Source organism: Mizuhopecten yessoensis, unplaced genomic scaffold, assembly GCF_002113885.1.
Source record: "Mizuhopecten yessoensis strain PY_sf001 unplaced genomic scaffold, ASM211388v2 scaffold9073, whole genome shotgun sequence".
In the NCBI taxonomy this organism is placed as follows: Eukaryota; Metazoa; Mollusca; class Bivalvia; order Pectinida; family Pectinidae; genus Mizuhopecten; species Mizuhopecten yessoensis.
In genome coordinates, this window is record NW_018407865.1 from 1,323,796 (window position 1) to 1,347,847 (window position 24,052).

The 24,052-nt window shown below is 36.1% G+C and overlaps 1 protein-coding gene across 1 annotated transcript in view; it reads left to right on the forward strand.

The window, feature by feature from the left end:
* LOC110457258 (metabotropic glutamate receptor 8-like) overlaps window positions 1-24,052 on the forward strand; it is a 140,965-nt gene that overhangs the window by 100,515 nt on the left and 16,398 nt on the right. Inside the window, exons 2-6 of the mRNA XM_021508452.1 lie at window positions 798-1,014; window positions 14,071-14,358; window positions 15,086-15,214; window positions 15,786-15,977; window positions 19,995-20,121. Coding sequence (XP_021364127.1) covers window positions 798-1,014; window positions 14,071-14,358; window positions 15,086-15,214; window positions 15,786-15,977; window positions 19,995-20,121 — 953 coding nt within the window. The remainder of the gene's footprint in view (window positions 1-797; window positions 1,015-14,070; window positions 14,359-15,085; window positions 15,215-15,785; window positions 15,978-19,994; window positions 20,122-24,052) is intronic.

A 24,052-nucleotide genomic window follows, 5' to 3' on the forward strand; every position in this document is an offset into this window, starting at 1 on the left:
CAAAAGGTACATAGCTCCAACACAAACTACACAAATACTATTTAAGGTGAATGATTTCTCGGGAAATCAATCCAAGCGCAAGTGTTACGTTTTGTTTTAATTTTAAGAACATTCTAAACTTGAATATTAAAAAAAATTCTTAACATTCCTCTAACATATTTTATCCTTACGCCGAGATTTTCACTAATCTAAACATAATGTGCATTCCTGATACAACATGTAAATATTTCACTTCTGACATTTAAATAAATACTCTCCATGAGTAAATCGGATTTCGAGATTAGAACTTGCATGATACCCGTAAGTGTTAAGTCTGCCATTAACAAAGATGTACCTCGTGGTCTATTACAAATTAAATTTTAACCTCTAACCTTGGCAAACAACCCCTGTTTTCTATTTTCCATTCAATTTTGTACATGTGACCTTGACGAACCTGGGTGTATATCACAAATCATATTCTATTTTTACACTGACACATACATTGTACGTTTACTTTTTCGTGTATCCTGTTTGAATTTTAATGACCCAAGTTGATCTATTCCGTCTTTGCATATTGCAGAGTTATCTTCTCTTGGGAGCAGGTATTGATTGTTACGTCACTTGTTTGTGAGAGTAACGTCATCAATTTTTGAGAAAACGACGTAATTTTCTCACACAAGCCAATGACGTAATAATCAATACCTGCTCCCAAGAGAAGATAACTCTGCAATACCCAAGGACGGAATAAGCACCTCATGATAATTTTCTACATTAGTCAATTTTACCTTTAACTTTTACTCATATTCTGTCTTTTTCAGATTCCACAGATAAGTTACGCCTCGACGAGCATCGACCTAAGCGATAAGTCCCGATTTGAATACTTCTCGAGGGTGGTTCCTCCCGACTCCTTCCAAGCCCAGGCGATGGTTGATATCGCGAAGTCATTCGGCTGGACCTATGTCAGCACCCTGGCTGACGAGGGTAACTACGGCGCAAAAGGCATAGGAGCTTTCGCTGAGATCTCCAAACATCACGGTACGTAGTTGTTTATGTTGCTACTGGGTTTTTTCCTGTGAAAACCTGTTTTGGATATGTAAGTTTGTGTCAATTACATTTATTCTTGTCATTGAATGTAAATATTTGCTTTTGCAAGATCTTGGATCCGCTATATTTGGTAACCACTTCGATCATGCGAAAAATACAAGTCATGAAAAACGTTTAGACTACAGAATTAATATCTGGTTAATTCAGTTGTACCTCAGGCTTTGTTGAAACATTTCATTGCCGGCGTGACATCGTTCGTTCCTTCAAAAATGTGGGAGTGTGATCGCTATTAGTATTTAATGTATTCAATCAGAATTAGATCGTCGAGCTATGGTAGTTACGCAATGCATTCGGTTTGGAACACATACATTTTCCCTATAATCACGTTTGACATTTACGTATCGGAATGCAAGTTTTTCAAATTAAAATTTAATTTTTCAACAATCACCTTTGCATTGATTTATTTCATTCACAGAAACTCTTTTTGGGATGTTGAACGGAATGAACAGTTCGTAATACAATTTACGTGCATATTGAAAGTAAAAAGTATTCTATATTTTTTCTTAAAACATTTAACAGCTGTGTTTCATCTATAAATGTACTTTAAAATTTCCTGCGCGAAAATACGCCCATTTGTATCGTTGCAATCTTGATCCATTAAATGTGTCTGCACGTGCATTCATGCTATATATAAGTATCTGAACGTAAGGAAACTCTTCTCTGTCATCAATATTGCGGCCGTCTCGACCCAGAGGTAACACAGAAAAAAAGGCTACGTGATTTAAAAACAACACATGTTTATAGAAAAAAAAGGAATAAAAACCGAAACGCTACAATGCATGTCCGAATGTTTCCTAACACAAACTGACAATTGCATGCATTGTTTTACGTAACGAAAATTGGAAACGAGTCACATGCACATTCGCACGTGCGATTGCCATGTTAATAATCAGCCTTCCTTTCAATCTGAAATAACAAATGGTGATAAACTTGATTGTGTGATCGCGTGCAAAACCCGTTTTCATATGTAAACGTACATTTTCTCGCGAGTTGAATGCTCGGGGGAGCTCCATGTTTGCGGAAATCTCGTGACTGTAGCTGTGTGTTACCGGTGACCTTGTATTCCTTCGGGAAATCAAATTACATAAATTTTGTTTAGCTTCCATGCCTGAAAATAATAAAAATATAAATATATATATATACTAAAAATGTTATCGATTATCGCGATGTACGGAACTGCTGTGGGACTAAATATACTGCCACGTGCGCATGTGTGTTTTACGACAGTAGCACGTTTGGTCCGGCCTGTCTGACTGGGTTTTGAAATAAAAAAGATTTTTGTCCTGTTCAATGACTTGTCATTAATTACGTCAAAAACAACATCGCTGGTTATTGATGACTTTAATCAAACTAGATTTACAACTGTCTTGTTTATTCCACGAAAGCCACATCGTGAACAACGTATTCTTAAGGCTTGATATTAAATCGCGTTAACGTTTACTTATTTCATCTGATATTTATCGACTATGTGTACTATTTTTTTTCAACAATGATTCTGATGTTATAAAGAAACAAGGGTCAGTTACTCAAAATTCGATTAGCTTAAACAGCTTACAGAAAGTTAACGTAAATAGATCATCTACTATATTTCCAAATATACTGAACTAATTCAATATGAATTGATAGTGACCGAAACTGCCGAAATTTATTAAATACATGTACATTAAAATTTGTAAATTTTCAGATTTCCCGTTATTGCCCTTTCTGTTGTTGTTGTTTCAAACATTATATTTTCAAAGATTGCTAACAATCGTTAAGCTAGCCAGACTTTGAACGATTGACACAGAAAATAAAATCTCGTGAAAAATATGTTTATATTGCTAAATACAATTCGTGTATTTTTTGCGATAATAAGGTTTATATATATATTACATTTAATATGCTGATGTGAAATAAACATATTTTACAATGTATCAATACAATTTAGCAGAATGAGCTTGCATGCAATACAGCATTATTATAGTATAACGGCATATTAATTACGTGTAAAACAAGGTATGAAAGGCAGCATACATATATTCCCAGTATTACGATGACCTTCAGATAATGTCATCTTGGTACTTCATCAGTGACTGATCGCCATCATATACACTTTTCTTTGTCTAAAGTAATACAATAAAAAAAAATGATACCATTGGGTCCACAAGATTGAGTAACTAATTGGAATCGAAAATAAAGCTACCGCGAAGAGAGATTTCCAGATAGTATAGGTATCAGATTGGGATATCCAGCTCGCACGCCGAAGTATTATCAGAGATGTTTACGTGCTGCATGGAGATAATAATTTCCTACTGCCAAACGTAAATCAATCGATAACACATGTTTACGCAATCATGGAGCGTAACCTAAAATTGCTGATCTGTTGTATTCTTTTGAAGACATGTACTATGGTAATGTTTTCTGTCAGGAGATAAAGGAGAGAAAGTGCGGCTGATCTCTACCGATCGACAGCTATATTGTAATCGGAAACTCTACGAAAATAACAACGTCATTTCAGTAAAGCAATATCCAAATAAACAAATAATTTTTAATGTAATGTGGACGATCGTTAAGCTTTTTAGATAATCACCCTGACGTCGACATGCGCATCCTGTTGGGACGTAAAAGACGACACCGAACAGCTATGATGTGCATTTGTTAAAAAAAAGTATTTTACAACAATTATGAAACAGGTTTTACAACTTATATTGATCACTCTTGTTGGCCCGGATGTTAGCGCGCAGGGGGTTTTAATGTGGGGGAGGAAAACAGAGTGCATGGAGAAAACTCGCGTGGTTTGGCAGATGACCCTATACCTTTTCACGTCCGATCGGGGAATCGAACTCTGGCCGCCGTGGTGAAAGGCAAGTGTGCTAACAACTGCGCCACCCGACTAACCATTTGTATACACGAACATGTATGACACTAAACCGCCCTGTCGAAGACATCGAGACAACATTTTTATTTCTTCTTTGCGAAATAAAGGTTGCCACTGTTAGGCATATGAATGAAATACATGTTATTGAAAAATTCCGTGCATCTTTTGATTTCCATGTTTTAAACAAACAAGTCAAATATTGAAAATGTAAATGTTAATTAAAAGCGATAAGAATAAGCCAGAAAACAGTCAGAAACAGTTATATTCTTTTCAATATTCATGAAAAAGATATGGTATAGAAAAATCGAAAATTGTGTAAAATTTAACTGTATCATTGACTCTCCCCAATATCCGCAATTTGTCTTTGTATAAGAAACAACATTTCTTTCAAACAATGATATGGTATGTTTTATTCCTAAGCCGTCGATCAAGTACCAGGATTTGTGCCTGCGTGTGCGTTCTGGTACAAGCGGAAATGAAAAGCACTACACACTTAACGGCGCGACCTCGTTGTGTGTGTATTCAAATCCGATATTATTTTCTTCAATGTCTTTAAAAATCTTTTTTTTTCTCACTCAAAAAATGACCTTTAGTGACGCCTATGGCCTGGATCTGTTAGAGTTAAGTAAACAACAGTACTTACAGCATAAATACGGTTCGCTTGCAATATTCAGTATATGCGTCATACAATCAGCTAAAGAACGTACGTAGTTACAGGTCTAAGAATGGCCTTAAAGAAGCAAGATAGATATAACCTATTACATCACCATTACAAACATCTATACATCATATAAAACACCATTATAACAATCAGCTTGACAATATTTATAATGGCACCATTACAATCAGCTTGACAACACTTATTATGTCATCATTACAATCAGCTTGACAACACTTATTATTACAACTTAGTTTCAATCGGTTTTACAACACTATTGAAAGTAATCTTATTGGGTGGATCGGGGTGGGCTATTCCTACACAAACCTTATGACTAATGTATAATGTAGCATACAGTATTTAGCAAAAGTGTCATTACATAACAGCGCATCAGATTACTTTAGGTTTAATAGAATGTTTGAGATTTTTTACGAATTTCTGATGATTTCCGCTTGTCGTAACTGTAGGATGGATATCCGATTCCAGCGTACATAATGACAACTGGTAACTGTATGGAAAGCGGTAGATACAGACAGACAGACAGACATTCTTTATTTCCTCTTTTACAAGAGATTAAAATCAATCAATACATACATATATGACATGTTCACATATCAAATAACATAAAGATAGAGTTCATCAATAGAAAAAGGAAGAGAGTTACAATAATGTGTCAATCTAACTCACCACTCTTTCTAGATTAATTGACAAATTGATCCTCAGATTTTCCCACTCGTAGTTTCCTAGTAGTACACGTTCTTCCAATAAGAAACTGCATTGGTTTTCATCCTCCAAGTTTGTAAATGAAATATAGGAGGGAACTTCTAAAGCATTCACCACACCATCCATCATTAAGTCACGCGTTTTAAACAATTACGGACAATCATGCAGAAAATGAAAAACAAAATCAGCAGTAGATTTACCACAGAGTTTACACAATACAATATCGCGTTCAAATATAAATGAATATTTCACTAGTTCTATAAACTGCCACATGCATAATGCGATTTTTGCTTGATACTCAGTTCTAATATGGGGTTGAATCCCTGATAACTATGTATGGCAGAATAATGAAGCAATTTCTCTTTTGTAGAAGGTGTATCTCTCCACCGTATATGATAGAAATATGTAATATACTTTTAATAAAACGTTTACAACATAATTTTGGAGGTACAAATATGTTGGTTAAAAAGTCAATTAAGAACGATTTTATATTAAAATTCTTCATGATGCTGAACACATTTGGAATAAATCCTATGTGTACATCGGACAGTTCGCCAAACATGAACTGACATAATATAATAATATACAAGGACTTTCATACAAACTTTTCCAAACCACAAATTATTCCAAAATAGCATTTTTTTAAAATTTCTACCTCACTCTAGATGTTAAAAACTCCTAAGCATTGTGAAGTTACAACAGTTGATGACGTTTTCGGTAGTCCAATACAACGCCTACAGACATATCTTTGAGTGAGTTCTAATTCTTCAACAGATTTATTGCTATAAGCGTTCCAAAGTTCGCTTCCATATAATTATGACAGGTTTTCAGTCACAAAGTTAAAATGTTAGCATACAGCGATACATCAAACAAATACAGTTGTTATTTCACTGTGGCGTTTTCAACTCGAAACATGATTTTAATTCTTTTACACCAATCAGCGTATACGGTTAAGTTTACACATTGCAAGTGTTGTTATGGTAACTGTTGTATTAACAATACATGGTTGCTTATTTGCCGCATATACGGGTATTGTTATACAAAAAGGACATTTTTGGCTTTCATCAATAGCATAACACAATCTTAATTGTTTTAAGAAGGCAACTAGTTCAATCTCAGAACGCTCGTTATAAGTATATAAATGATCTATTTCAACTGTAATTAACTTTAGTTACAGTTATGTAAATGTTGCGTTGGTAAGAGCTACAGTAACAGCAGAGGGAACGTTTCCCGAGAGGTCTACGCAACGCATTAAACAGAAGTTCCCAAAGTACTTTTACTTCTGATAACTACCGATTTATACTTGTTTAATTTGGTGAACATGCTGCGCCAGAGCTCCTTGCACACATCCACCAGTACATACAATGTAACCAGGCCTATGTGCTACATCTAACATATCAGAATTACAGAGACAAACAATTTGTTCACAAGAGGTTGATAGTTCCAACTCAATAGTTAGGCAAACATGAGAATAGTTCGCCTTCAACAGTTAGGTAAAGAATGCAATAGTTAGTACTGATCGCTTTCAACAGTTAGGCAAATAATGAGGATACATGTAGTTCACCATGATAAGTTAAGACAAGATAATCGGATAGTTCACATATTATAGACACCTTAGATATCCCAGGCTCAGCAATAATACAAAATATGGGGGAATTCACACTCAACTAATTGTCGATAATGTTATTTCGGGAACGTTCAATGCCCGTTAAAAGGTTCGTTGTCTGCTTCTAGACGGTGCTTGGTTAAGATATTGCCCAATCATCGACAATAGTACACCGATTATCTCACTGTCATGTTTTGGCAGACATTGGCGGTGACGTCATAATGGGGTTGTACGATCTGATACCACCGTTAACGAGCTCGAGGCTGTGGCTTCTAGAGTTGTAATCGGTGCCCTCTGCTGGGGTAAATGGGCTATAGCTAGTGACACATCTGCTGACGGGAGATATAGGCCTAACGAGGATGGGGATACATTTATACAAACAAGTTCTTGTCGTGAAATAATGATTGAGTTGTTTTTGATCTGCGCTAATTTTCTCTGCGAGATATGCTATTCTGATTGAAGTGACATGTACACCTTTTCTATTCTGTGGAGTTATTTTAGACAAGTAACAATAACACCATTTAACAATATCAAATCACTTAATGATGATATCATCTATATTTATTTATCAAATATTGCAAACTATTTGCATTTTGTTTTTAACTCCGCAGGTACAACAATGCTTTTTTAGTTGCCTTAATAATTACTTACATTAATGAAAGGTGTTAGGGTAGCTCATGTCCACGTAAACACACAAAGGACATACCTTTGTTGAGATTATAATAACAGTGTGATCATTTATGTATAACGAGTATACACAATTCTATGTACTCTACCGCGTGGTTTCCCTATTGCCTTTAATACAACCAAATCATTACCCAGTTTATGTTTGTTCCAAAATACCAAATCTGTTTCAAAAAGGAGAGAAATAGTGAAGAGTGAGTGTCCGATTTGTTGGCAGAAAACAGCCGTGAACGACTGCATGTGATTTGTTTCTGTGTCCGTCGTTAGGAAATACTCTAACAATGATTCTGTTCTTGGAGGAATTCTACATAAATGTCAATGCTGATAAATTCGACTGCGGACGTCTTGTTACTATTTCTACATCTTGATCACTAAAGGAGAGCTGAGTAGTAAAATGTGATCATCAAAACAATATTTGTAAAAAAACAAACGTTTTTGAAATAGCAAAATGAATATTTAAGAAATAATTATTGGTAGTGTTATGTACAGCGCGGTTATAATAGAATCAATTTCAAAGGATTGCGTGTCATAGTTTCCATGTTTCAGAGTTACATAATACACCGTAATATACACATAGTATAACTGGAAATGTCGAGCAATCAAATCCTCCAGACTTTGATTGGTTCACGCCCATATTTAACGTCACAAATTGTAACGAATAGTGTCTTTGGTTGTTCGTCATTTAAGGCAAGAATAAGAATGTAGCGGGTGAAAACGCTTACACAGTTAAGAGAAACATATCAAAACATTTGGTTTTCAATATTTGATTTTACGGGTTACAAAATTCAAGATTTTATATTTCTCCAAGACATTGTCAACCCAAGTCTCGTGGCGTATCTTATTTCACTGCCTGAACAATATGATCATGCGTGTTTTTGCGAGATCTGCGTGAGTTGCCAATATCTTAAATCAATATTTTGCACAAGTTAACCAGATTTCTACAAGAACTACAGTTTTTTTAACAGTACGACTATTTGAAAAACATATACAAGAACAAATTGTGAGATCTAGTCGCTTTAAAATGTAGGAACTCTGGAAGTATTTCAAGGAACAATTTATAATTTCACTGCACATTTTACCCATTTTACCATTTTCTATGTGATATTGTTATTACATATGTTTGTTGTTGTTTGTATGTTCATTTAAGATTGCGTAGTGCAGGACAATATTGCAAATCTAATGTAACTCAAAATGTGAAATCCCTGTCTGAATGAAAACAAAAAATCTATATATTGCTGAGTTTAAAGATAATTGCTAATGGTGGTTCAACGTAATGCTTTATTTGGAACACGGAATATATTTTGTTGTTCTCGCTTTACCAATTCACATTGTAACCTGGAGCATATACGAATCGTTAGAGTTGCTCCCAGAATAATAATCTATCTTAAGCATTACAGATCGCACCTAAACAAGTACTTACAAATTAATGCTAACGAAAGTCGGATAGCGACCCTACCAGGACACCCTTACTGTCGGCGACCCTGCCAGAACACCCTTACTGTCGATTACCCTATTAGGACACCCTTACTGTCGGCGAGCCTACCAGGGTACCCTTACTGTCGGCAAGCATTCCAGGACACCATTACTGTCGGCGACCCTATCAGGAAAACGAAAACCCTTATTGTACGCGACCCTACCAGGAAACCCTCACTGTCGGCTAGCTGAGTGATCTAATGTCAGCCTATTTAGTAATTTACAGCTGTAGGCCTACTGTGAAATCTCTGCTACACACTGTAATATAGCATACAGTTCTGCTGATCAAAGAAACAATTATGAACGAAATATATAATTATACGTAATTTACACTCCGAATAATTACTCAAAACTAATGCATAGTGTGTATGGGTCGTGTACATAAATGTTAGCGATATCAGACGTCTATCAAAGGAGGTACTTTGTTTGAAATAAATACGTTTGCTGTGATTGTCCACAGAGGGTCATTACAGGACACAGCAGCACACACAATATACAGGTACTAATGTATGTTGCTAGACAATTCTCACCTATGGTTTCTAGCATCACCCAGAACATGTTTTTTTTGCGGATCTCTGTGAGTGTTGCGTTCAATGTTCGCGTGTATATGCTATATTGGATTCCGTATAATTATACGTACTTGTCGTCCGCTATGTTAATTGGATATTTTGCAATAAAACCTGAAATATTCGTAACAATAATAATGAATTAATGAGAACATGGGTAGTTTTCATTGTTGACTTTTTGCGAATAAAAGGACTAAAGCAGTTAATATACGGGAAATAGATGACGATGCAGGTTACCACAGCGGCGACAGAGAGGTGGACTGTAAAGTTGTGTGTGTCTTTTGCTGATTGATTCATAGGGGTGGTAGGTGTCGACACAAATCTGAATTAGTTTTTTTCTTAAATATTTATGCAGTTTGACGTTCGTGATAGAATAGTAATACAGTATATCTCTGATTTGTTCAGAACTTGCTAATACACATCTTATATAAATACCATATATCCTTACCGAAATATTTATTATAATGACCATTCACATTAACAGCTTCTGCTGGAGGGTTTTAACGTTTGCATTAAAATCTTACCAGCTTACCATGTTCTTATTTTATTTTAGATAAAGTTCATCAAATTGCAAAATCCCTTCACACTTTGGTTCTATATAGAAAACCCACACTTGCTAAGCGCATCACTACACCCCAGCGTCACTTCAATTATGCATTTGCATTATACAACTGTGCATATAAGTAGACATAGATGAATTGCATTTGGTAAGGTGTAAACAATTAGCCCATCGATTGAGCTGTCTATATGTATGTAAACTGTATAGACTGAGGACCAGGGATTAGTCTGGTGGGTTATATTATCGACGTATAGACCTATACATGTAACCTATGCGTCATACACCTCCGTCAGATTAGTTGTGTTCACGTCCCAGTAAGACCTTTCTGAAATGTCATGACCAACTCATGTGTTCAACAAAAACGTGAATGCCGACAGATATTGTTGTCAACGGGATACACATGTATTCACGAACGTCAATCTAAACGTATACTGTTTGTCACTTTTATTTTTTAACGATATAATCAGTCCCATAAGGTCTTCAACAGCATTTGGACCCAAGTTTGCTGAAAAGTGCACACTAGACTTTCGGTATAGCGGGAAACTTGTTTCAGATCGTAAAACATGACCCGAAGATAATGAAATAAGAATGGGTTCCTCAGAATAAATGTGAAGGGTCTATATTCATTCTGCTTAAAAAGTGACGTCAGATGTTTCTTTGTGAAATAAAACTAAAATGATAAGCAGTTCGAGAGGTATGTTAATGAAATATGATGAAGTATCATGTACTTGGTGTTTGGAAAACAGAATTGGTGTAACTTGTGTTGTCGCGTCAGCCATATGCACCTTCATGTACACCAACGGTTCCGTGAGGGACTTTTCTGACAATGGTGTCCATTGGTGTCATACTGTCTCACTTTTTGATTTCCAGCGACGTCACATCACGCTTCATCGAGACAATGTCCGACCTCACGTGTCATGTATAGTGACTGACAAAGCGTGGCCTTGATGCCCGGACCTGCTGTTTCACCTGATCTATGTCACATGTCTGGGAGAACTTGGCTAATGATGTTGGCGCAGTTCGGTCCAGCCTTTACCCAAATATTGAATGACACATCTTAAACCTGTTTACTAGTCTTGTATCGCCAATATGGCGCCAATAAGAGGCATGTCAGCGCAAATGCTGGTCATACACGATATTGACTTTGTTTATAGACTTTTGACTGTCATTTTATTTACGCCCCTTATGATGTGTTAATTTACCCAAGTCTTGTGTATAAATAACCATTAACATGACAACACATATTAGTTTACATACACACAGCGGTATTAGTGATGTTTTATCAATGCACTCGAACTTCCTCCTTATATAGTTAGGTGATAAATCTACTATATTTTGATAATTTCAGCGGTATATCGTGATTAAAATGTCGCAAATTGAGTTTTACTGGCGACGCGGTGTGGATGTTTGCGACAGTGTAATAGCGATATACCAACGCAAATTTCAAAATACTGTATTATAATTTCCGTTCTTATTCATATCAGCCAAAACCACAAAACGAAGATTTTCCTCTTAAAGATTTGGGCCACTCTGCCATGGATTTGGGACGTCTGGAGTTACATTGAGCACATTTTAGGTGACGGTATTTTCGTGACGTCATTGATGATCGATTTCATGACATGTCGGGGTCATTCGGGGTCCTTATGCATTTGGCATCTCACTTACTTGACAAAATACCACCTTTAAGTTAACGTTTTTTCTGAACAAGTCCTGTATATGTATCTCTCAATATATCACCAAACCTCTTCACATCGGTGAATGGAATGGTGGCAGTGAAACAGGGTTTTATTGTGTTTCACATCAGCATGTTCCACAGGCTTTTTTCAGGTGCATGACACGTTCCTATTAAATCACTATTTCAATGAGGTAAAATTGTATTCGAACACATGAAATAAGCACAGGAATGAAACAAACGAGTCGATCGTACATGTCGTATTTTAAACCGAGAGGATTTGATAATAAAACACATGGAACATGCAATTTGTGGAAATCGATAAGAATAGGACAAATATACTTGAGCAGTGCGATCCAATAGTGTCCATTATAAGCATTTAACGAGTAGAAACTTACAGAACACGAGCCAAACTTAGAAAATACCACCAACGCTATAATGAAGCTACGATCTTCTGAAATGTCAAATGCCTTGCTTATTTGTTTAATCATAGACGAACGAGGAAAATGGGCAATTACTCCTTCCAGCTGTCAATTTCACGTCTATCATTAAGACATTGCAGACTACGAATCTGATTATGGAAATGATGGGACGTTACTTGGTAACTTCCGTCTGTCTGCCGTAGACCAGATTGTTACGTACTTGCATAATTATGTAAGCTGTATTGAAATAATCTACCACGGGGAAAAGAACGTTGTGGTCTACAAACAAGCATGGTTAGCATATAGACGTTAAATCGTATGGTTTAACGTCGAATCAAAACGATTTTGAGTGTATCAAATTCATCATCGAGTAAGTCATATCCCTGTTTTACTCATCCGTTGATTCAAGAAACCAATTTCGAAAAGTTTCTCTACAAGAACTAACGTTTCAGATTGGATTGCGATGAACACACGTTTTCAGGCTTCTCCTGGTTGTAACCGTATTTTATACAACAAAGCAAAATAAACACGAAATTAGATAATAAAGAATAGTGAATAAACATAATTTTATCGTATGGAGTTTGAAACGTAATCATGTGTATATTATATTTCAGATTACTTGCAGTGTTTGATATAGAAATAGAATCAATAGCATGACCAACATCACTGATTTACTTATGTAATTTGACATAATGCAAAGTCGCTTTAGGTCGACATTCAGACTGAGATAAGCCTTTTTTGCTAGCATTGTGTATGTACGTACATTGATGTGACGTGTCATGTCTTAATGCCTGGCAGCATAACCTTCCCATTTTACGCCGACAATCCTTAACAGAACCTTAATGTGTTTACTTTACGTCTTAACAGATCGCCAATGTCCTTTCTCTTTACGCCTTCATATAGCTTTCTTGTTTTACCTTGTCATGTGCAAACAGCGCATTTCCTTATTTATTTTTACTTCCGGAAATACCCTCACTAATTTTATGTCATTATATTCTAATTGAACTGTTTACTTGTTTTAAACCGTCTCACATGGCCGTTATATTTTGCAGTTTGAATCTCTTGTATACCATTTTTGTATAACTGCTTGATGCCCTGGTATAGGCTTGCTAATTTTCTACTTCGCTCCTTTTTTGTACGTCTGTACATACACTTTCTATTTCGTTTTGTTTACGCCTTAAAAAGAGCTTTCCTGAATAATTTATAAATGCCCTGACTGCTGACTGAAATGTCTTTCCTATTTCATTTATTTTTGCCCCTTCGTGCCTCCTATGTCACCGATTTATGACTTCACCGATCTTGCTAGAGCATGTCTTTCATGTATGACCGGGGTTCGATTTCTGAATTGGTATAATAAAGGTATTGGGTCACCTGCTCGACCACTTGGTTTTCTCTGGGCACTCCCACATTAGGACCCTCTGTGCTATCACATCCTGTCCAACAATTGTGCTTAGTAGAAGTTTGCTCATTGCTGAAAATCAAATAAATTTTATACATTTCTTTATGCCATAGGTTATTATTCTAAATCCACTTCCTTTCAATTGATATAACCCATCTATTTCAAGACGTTTTGATTTGCCAAAACTACACATTGGCCTCTTTAAGCCCTAGTGGACCCTTTCTCTGAGCCCGAAGTGGTTGTCTCTCACATATTTTTCCATAGACGGCAGTTTCGTCAGATAATGAGACTTTAGGGTATTCCTTGAAACCAGAGATTCCTTCGTCGAAGACAATTTACTTATTCAATGTGATTTCCTGTCTTTGTAGATATTTGTATTGCCCAGCGACTGTCTATTTCTCGTGACTCTACAGACGACGATTTCGACAACACAGTGATGAAGTTGATTGGAAATGACCGAGCAAAAGCCGTAGTAATGTTTGTCAACGAAGACAATTCCAAGCGCCTTCTCCGGGCGTTAATGCGCTCAAACCGATCCGATACTCTGTGGTTCCTAGCTAGCGATAGCTGGGGCGCCAAGGTACATCCGGTTTTTGGACAGGAAGTAGCGGCTGTGGATGCCGTTACCATTCTTCCTAAGCGACACGTTATAGAAGGTAAACATGTAGGATTTATTATTACAATTAAATGCCGCTAGAAAGTGTATGTATACATGAAGTTTCCTCTAATTTAATTATTATGCATTTATTAAAAACAGCAAACAAACAAATTTAATCTGATATTATGAATCCCTTTAAATGTAATTTATAGGTTACTCGGCATACTTTATGCCAAAAACATTGTATTACTTGATTGATCTTAGTATAAACAGCATCACATTTGTTTCTTTTTTATAAACCTAGCTTTGTTCGTCCTCACTATTTAACAATCAGATGGTGGCCTACCAAATAAGAACATATGTTGATATAACATAATTTATAAGAGAATAACGACGATGAAGATTGAGACATCGTTATTTGGACATAACGTTGATTATGGCTTCGAGTTAAACGCTTAAATGACGATGTTGTTTCGAATAGCTGTTAAGTCACTATGGTTTCATTAACATTTACCATACAAAATACAGAACTTTTATCTCAATGACTGATAGCTCAAATAAAGTGTGTTAATAACTTACATTACTATAAAAGTTCTTATCATGATGAAATAAAAAATACACATGTAACAATGTACACCAATTATTCAGTATAATTGAATATTTACTATAGAACAGTATACACTATATTCCCCTGGCAAGTCGTTTCCACAACTATGATGAAATACGTTAAGGATGATAAACACGATATTATTATTTTACTTCTGTATATTTTTTGTTCTTTTCAGAGTTCGACGAGTACTTTCTGAACCTCTCTCCCGAACACAACACCCAAAACCCGTGGTTTGCAGAATACTGGGAGACAATTTTCAACTGTAGCATCAGTCGAAAAGCAAAGACTAGAAAACGGTGCTCTGGTATGGTTAATACGATTGAATAAAACAACAGCATTTCATAATGTAATGATTCATTTGTATGAGCTACATCTATTTATTCTTACTTGAAATATCATAAAAGACCTGACCGGTATTATTAATTCCTTAACAAATTGAAAATTGGTGTCACTTGTTGCGATAAAACAAAGCTGAAGGTCATACTAGGATTTAACTTATCATTAGGAGATCCAATTGGTATGATATCAAACCAAAAACGTTAATTGACTAGCTTATCACTGGGTATTACATTATTAGGCTTGCATACAAAACTGATCATTCATTATAACTGATTCGCACACTTTTAGCTCAGGTGTATATGTGTAGGCAATATTTAACAATCAAGCTAGTTGGCAAACGAAATACTAGGTCACCTGCATGGTAACAGACAATGGTAAAATCGTGCGGTTACTGATTTACGTAATACTGCTGATTCTTAATTGGTAGGATAACTTGGAGCAGATTACATTGAACTGAAGGTAATACGCGTTACATGTAAAGATAACGTGATATAGATATTGATGAAGGTAATACCAGGTCGTTTATATTTTTGCAGGTAAGGAGAACCTAAGGAGCCTCAGTGTTGGGTACGAACAGGAGGGACTGGTACAATTTGTTATAGACTCTGTGTACGCCTTAGCTCACGCTCTACACGAACTACTGGCAGATAAATGTAAGGGACAGTACAGACACTGTAACCTGTCGGGCAAGGAAATCCTCGCCTACATCAGAAATGTCACTTTCGCAGGTGAGTTACACTATTCTTGTTCTTTCCTGGTAACAAGGTAGCTGACATAAAGATTTATCCTGCCTTAGTTAACTCATCGATATCGACGTCATACCATTCGTCTACGACTTATTCGTTAATTGGCATTGGAATGCGTTCTCTCCTAGTTAGTTGACGGACAAATGTGTTCTGACTTAGTTGGCTTAGGAATACATTTTTTCCATTCTTTGGGGTTTTTTTTACCATTAGAACGTGGTCTTCTTTGCACAGTTGTCCTTAACATTCATCCTCCCTTGGTTATTGTCACAGGGATGTGTCTTGCCCTTTGATAAGCCGACAAGTAATTGTTTACTTCACTGGTTTGTTTCCAGCTAGAATTGTTCTTTTCTGGTAAGCTAACAACGGAATGTGTTCTGCCTTGGTTTGTTGTCTGGAAATGCGGGGTGGGTGACTATGGAACGAGTTTTTTTCTGGTTATGTGATCAAAGAACGTGCTCTTCTGTGGTTTGCTGATCGAAAAGTTCCTCTTTCTCTTTTAGTTGATCAAAGAACGTGTTCATCTCTGGTTCGTTGGCCTAGAATGTTATAATCTCGTCGTTAGTTGTAAATTCTAAGCTAAGCTGGAGTATAAACCTATAACCGTATACAGACAACAACTTCACACCGAAAATGTTATAGATATCAGCATATTATTTCCTTTTCATCTCTTGAATAGTTTAGGTATGTGCAAAATAGAACAAGAGACAATGCTGCTTTCACACATTTTGACAAAATTCTATCATGGTGCCTATACAGCATGACGATCACTGAAACCAAGGGGGAAAAGACATCACGTACCATAAAAATAGAGCTGGCCCAGTAACAGTTCTCAGATGGTTGTGATATTCAGTGCATACTGTTACTTTCGATTTTTATGAAGCAATAACTCAGTAAATCAAAGCGGATATCTGTTGTTGTGCAGAGAACGCTGGTTCGCATTAAGTTTTGGTTCATAATGTCGTGACTGATCTCTTCAGTAATTGTCGTTGTACATCACCCATATACTATTATATTCAAACTACAAAATAGTTCACGAAAACATGACACGTTACCATTGCCATATGTTATAATGAGAAAATCATGAACGAATCCCGTGATTCCTAAAGGGTCGTTAAGTGTATACATTGCTTTAAAAAAACAACTTTATACAACCAATACAATTCCACTTTGATTGTGGTGATCTTTAGTTCATCAAGACGGTAAACGTCCGCTGTAAAAGAAAGAGCTGTCATTTTCTATGTATGTCAGTGGTCAGGTGATTATTACATATAGCTAACTTTATAACCGAGCTCGTGTCCAAAGATGTAAAAGTACGTAATTGGTCATTCATGTGTACCTTATTTTGCTGATTTTAATCAACATCGATAGAAAATGTTAGAACGTGTATATTCTTTGGTCATATGCATATACTTACTCTCTATCGTGTTTTGCAGTTCCACTGTAAATATTAAATATGTGAGAAGTTGTCCTTTACAAAGTTTGCCTGTGCTACCGTTAATTTCTTTGCAAATATAGAATTCGATTAACAACAATCAATATTAGTTCTTTAAAAAATTGCTTGAAAGAATAATCAAATTATTTAGCAAGCCGTTGCGCATATCGGCTAATTCTATTCGAAACAACAATAATAGCATTTTCTTTTTAAAGATATGCGTATGTTGCAAAATAAATTGTTTTTTGAATAAGTTTTACTCGTCTTTGATCTTTGACGAGAACAATACTAACGGAGGGTCTACACGTTACCATTTCACAGATGTACACGTATAACAATTGTGCCGTTAACATTGCGATACGTTACAATAGAAACATATATCGATCCTAACACTGGCTCTTACTTTACAGTAATATCACACATTTTCGAATTCAATGATGACTTTGAAAATAAAAAAAAACATGACGCCTTAAGATACAAAAGGGGAAACCATTACAGAAAAGAGATTGGATAGGATGTTTTAAAATCTTTGTTCATAAATGGCCTGTAAAGCATAAACCACCAATAGAAATTGTTGATCGATCTGAATTTGTTGACGTTAGATCAAGGCTATTGTAGCTACACCTGCTTCCTCTAGTCTAATCAGAAATGAGACACGGTACCTGTCCACGTGATGAAGCCTCGCGGTTAGCTATTGTCGTGACTGCTAATGAGCCGCTTTGATTATTGTGTTTACGGAAACTCGACTGGCGTCCATCATTAGCCATTTATAATGATAAAGCTTTTGTCATATGTACTTTATTGATAACTACTGGTGATTTTAATCCGCTAACGCATCATAATGCTAAATCGTTATTCGCGAGAACTTGTCATACTGGACGCGTCAGTGTATAACAGAAGTGACACTGTTTCTAACCGGTACACTAACATAAATACTAAAGCAAACGCACTGAGTTAATAAACTAGTTAGTACACAGACCCCGAAGTAAGGAAAGTTTCTCAGCTTAGATTCAGAACTCTATTCAAGGATTCCTGTTAGTCGCATTCTGATTTTTCGTATAAATACAGCAGCCTCCCCTTAAAGTCGTTTTAGCCCCGCTGAATGTTAACACTCAAGTACACGTTTGTTGATTGTATTTTATTTATTTCACATTTCATGTTTTTGTTTCATAAAAGTCCCGCAATGTATGGTTTTCGTTTTAAAACAAAATTATCAAAGTTTTTACCATGCCGACAAAATACAGTTTCAAATGCGTTATTACGGTTTATGGTAGTTGTACAGGGATTGTCGACATCTGCAGTGGGGGAGTTTGTTTAGGAAAACAGCCATGTTAGGTGAGATGTTCCGTCAAACCAGTTATCATTATTCAATGACTTTCGTATGTTACAACCAGTAACCAAAGTCAACCTCAATCCGACATTTGCGCCAAATTGAAACTGTCACCTTTTTCCTTCGGTGTTTTTCAAAGTAGTATCAAATGGTTAAACGATGATTATCAACAACTATCTAGATTTTATTTTCACATTTGTTGGATATATTTGTAAAGTTACTGCTTGTATTTGTCAACTGTTCGGACAATGTTGATCAGAACATTGACCATATTTACTAATGAATTTTTATGCATATGTTCATTTTCATTGTTGGGACGTTTATATTCAATAACAACTATTTTATATTCAATGTTTACGAGTACGTATTTAAAAGGTCTGTCACACACTACCGATGTACCTCGCCGGGACCAAACCGGAGTAAAATATTAACAACGGCGAGAAAATCGGCAGAGCTCCGGTGAGAAAGCACTTGAAAACCAAAATTGACCGTAGCAATACCGATGAACTACCGGTGTTCTACCGATGTAGGAACCGATGTGCTACCAAAGACCACTTTTCTGTCACCTTAGTGTTACCGATGCGCCGCCGTTGTTCTACCGAGGCGCCGCCGTTGTTCTACCGATGTGCCATCGTTGACTGGAGCTATAGCGGAGTGATACCGTGGCGCATCATTAAGAACGGTAGTACACCGTTAGTACATCGGCGGTGCATCAGTACTACTTCGGTGGTATTCGGTAACATTATGGTATCACATCGGTACCGGTACGGTACACATTAAGGCCACCGGAGAGCCGCCGATCCATTACGGAGCGCTACCGGTGCTCTACCGACATTAACGAAGCCATATCGGAGTACTGCCGTTGTACCATCGTTGTAGTCCCGTTGCTCACTCCGGCAGCGTAACGGTGGAACTAAAATTTCTCGCCGATGTTCTGGCGATGTCCTGACGATGTACTACCGTTTTAGCGATGTGAAACCGTTGTGCTTCCGTACTAGTACCGATCCCCGAAATGTGTGTTCCGGTACAGCTCCGGCGACCCAAATCGGCTAGGTGTGACAGGACCTTAACGTTTGCGATTGCATTTAAATATTCACTATTTATCTATAAATATTCAGTGTTTTGCAGTGTATACTCAATATTGACAAAGTATCAGCGCAAAGGTAGTAAATATTAGTCGTCATAAGGATTATCATTAGTGATCTGATTTAATTCATTAACAATCCATTATCAACAGGTATCAGTGGTGACACTGTCCGTTTCAACGAGAAGGGAGACGGTCTAGGGAAGTATGATATCTACCAGTACCAGGCCAGAGATGATGGACGGTATGAGTATGTCTTGATCGGAGATTGGACAGACAGGTACATATTTAGACTACATATAGTCAATATCTATTAAAGCACTGAGTGATTTTCCATGTAAACGTCTAACTCGAATCGTTGTACATGTCGACAGCCACGACGATGTACCGGGATGTCAGCAAAACAAACGAAGACCGTTTCCTTGGGAAATGAGTTATGTAAAATATGGACTTAATACAACAAACTGATATAAGCAGTTCTTTGTTTCCGATAAATGAATGTCAAACCTAGCCTGTAGATCAAAAACAATAGTAAAAACATGTACGTCTATGCGTTATTTACATTTTCGAACAGCTATTAATTTACCTTGTCTGGGAATTGTTATTCATTTTAGCAGGTTAAGAGTCCACCGTGATAACATTTTCAAGATGTTTATGTACACTGTATTTAGCTTACGACCGGTTTTTATAAACGTTTGGTCAACCCTTTCTGTTTATTGTGCTTAGTTCTTAGTGTATCAGTTACAGTGGTACATTGTCTAGTCCAGGGAGCAACTATCATAGGGATCCGTACCAATGGTCATGTAATCCTACAATCACTACGTTGCTGAGCGACGAGTGTGGAGTTTTCCCCCATATCTCTTTAATGCTTCTTTCTTTCGAAAAGTTGGGTATTGTAATTATCAAAGTACCTTTGGACACTTTTGTAGGACTTACTTGTTTTAACAAACTCACGGATAGCTTTGCTATCACACTGAAATACTAAAATGGAATAATCACAAGTGTGTATTAAAGAAAATATTGTATTTCGTATTTCCTGTTTACCAGGGCTTTTTTTAATCTATATCTTCGCGGTCTGGTTTGTGCTAGAATCTGACCACAAATATAATAGCTTAAGTCAAACTGTAGTTGATAATTAAATGGCAAAATACTATTTGCCCATACTTAATTATTTCTTCTCATTAAATCCGACTCGACAACAAGCTTATTGCAAAGTGTAAATCAATTGCTGTACACAAATGTGTTTTCTAAACTAGACAATAATTGTGTGCGTTCGTCATTAGGATTAGTTTACAGCTGTGTGTTGGCTGTGGAAGATATTGTTTAGTTAAACCATGTTCGGGAGATTAGAAGCTTATCAACTTCGATCATAGAAGTGGTCATTTTATGGTCAGTGTATTTACATTATTCTCAGATAAGGTTCAGTTGCAAACAATTTTTTGTCAATATTGGTTGAGCTGTGATAACAACATGTTGACCATTATTGACCAGCAGTGATACTTCAGGTAAATAGTATTGACGTTATAAGTAATTGAAACCAACCAATTAGCTTTTATCGATTACTTTGCTGGTGCCAAGGGACAAAGCCTGCCTACTATCAGGTATTTGATTAGAAATATTTAGGGCTTTGTTTTAGGAAATAAATATTTAGAAATGTCTTCAAACCGTAGGTTTATGTTTTAACAACAAAGTTATTAGGCTCATTTTGGTTCCCCATTGACAGACAATATATTGGATTTAGTCACAGACGCCTATTATGTGTTATATACCAAAAACAGTATTGCGTAGGTTTTAAAGTTTAGATAAGAAACCATCAAAGAATTAAAAGTTTGTATAAAAAGCCTTAGGTTATTCACAGATTTTTCAGCAAATAATAAAAATGATGATATGATATCAGACGGAACTTACAGCTGAGGAAAAATCCAACCTTGAGTTAATATTTTGATATTTCTCGTCGACAAATTACAAAAATAAGATATGAACTTTCAGATCTGATTCTTGACAAGCTATCAAATTTTTTTTTAAATGGGTCGTATTTACAATACGTGGTATAATACAATGAGTAAAAGTTCGAAAGTGACAGAAACAACCAATTTCTTTTCTATATCAGCATACTTTTTGTCAGTTGTTAGAAAATCATATACGTTTTCTGAATAAGAGCTTTATGAGGACAGAGCGTTACACAATAGATTATCAATAACAAGGGACAATTATTCAGGGAATTACACAATGTCACAATGTTATAACTGACTTCAGACAGTGAAACGAGAATCAGATGTCAACATAAGTATGCAATAATGCTAACTTAATACATTGCCATGATCATATAAGTATACACTGAAATAGGCAGCTGCACGGAGCTCAATATGATTGACACGATGAGTTAGTTTTATATCAGAGGCCAACAGACGAGTAGGTCAGAACCCTACGATACCACCACTAGTAAGATTGCCGACTTTGTCTTTATATCAACCTACGTCTAAATTCCGCATTACGAGTCCATTGCATTAAGGTCAAAAGCAGACATCTGACAATATACGAAAAAAATCTCCAATCCAGCACAATTACTTTTTATAGATTCTATTGGACACTAAATTGCACAGTCCTGTCAACTTAACGTAATTTTAAGTCCATATATTTGAATATTTTTTATTCCAGAATTCGAAATTACATAATATAACGTATTACAATGAAAGAAATCACAAAAAGTTATTTTAAACAGCTCAAAAACTATGACACTAGGGTGTGCATATCGTTCTGTAAGATTTGATGTGGTGGGTTGAAACAAGTTTGTTTCAACGAAAAGTTACGCAAACATTATCATCCAGAACTAAAATGTACTTTTCTGAAACACGAATATCGCAACCAAACTGCACATGAATGGCCTTAAATCAAAACAAGAAAACTAGACAAGGTGCCAAGTTCTATATATTCTAAAATGGTGAAGAAAATTTGTAATTGTAACATTAAGCTGACCAAACTAATTGCTATTGGGCCATACCACTGACAAATATGCAGGATGAGAATTGGTCAACAGCATGGCCAGTCCGGCAATTGATGTGGACAATATTGGTCGGACAACGCACAAAGGGACCATTCAAACGTTCTGCTTCCCGATTCTGAATATCTGACAGATTTAGATTCGCAGAGATGAGCAACTGTCATACTGTGTGTATCTAGTGATGGAGCGCTACAAGCAGTTTTGTTCTGACAAGAGCTAGGAGGAAAACACCCACGACTTGTGTACTTACCGTGACAGTAACGGTCGCAGCATGACCAATCCAATTCACTGCCATTTGCATATATTTGAATGATAACCAAATTTATCAAGGAAACGCTACAAGCGTTATTATCGATTCAAAACGTAAAATGTTGAGATTGTCTTATAAAGACTATAAAGAAACTATCTTAATACCGGAATAGTACTTTATAGCACATTGAACCTGGCCAATATTCACTATGATGAACGCTTACACAGTTCGTCCTCAAGTATTTCTATTTAACTCGGGCTGTCAATACTTTTGGGATTTTTAAAGAAATGATAAACTTAATTTGCAATTGGTTGCATTTTTATTTTTAACACCGAGTCATTTTTCTTTTTAGGATAAGTAGGATAATTTATCGCTATTTTCAACTTCTGTAGAACCTCGATGTAATGTTTGTCGTTTATATAAATTCCATGTAGAAATTACATATCATATCACTTGTAAAACTGTAATATGTCACTCCTTTTAAATTCTATATAACCCCTGGTTTGTTTTAATAGTAGGGTAACAGTTTTGATTCTACGGTTTCAGTTTCTAAAGAGTCGTTTAACCTGTTCCCGAAGTTGTATTTTGCAATGATAATACTTAGTTTTTACTATCGATGTTTTAGTATTATAAACTCCGACCAATTAGTAGCAAATATCATGCGTTTGTTGAATTGCATTTAAATTGTATATTCTTAAAACACCCAATGAAAATACTGGAAAGAAAACATGTTGCAAAATTTTGCTTGTGAGTCGGTCCTACTCATATCTAGCTGTCAATAATCTAGGTGTCCCGTTAAGCGTGTAAGATTTTCAGGAAACTGCTTTCCCTTTTTTTCTATATATTTACCATCTGCTTTTTAATATGTGTTAATCGGGGTAGTGATATGAACTTCTTCAAATCATGACCATTGCCCGCAAAACCTTGTACAGGTGCAATAAAACCATTTTGAATTTTTGT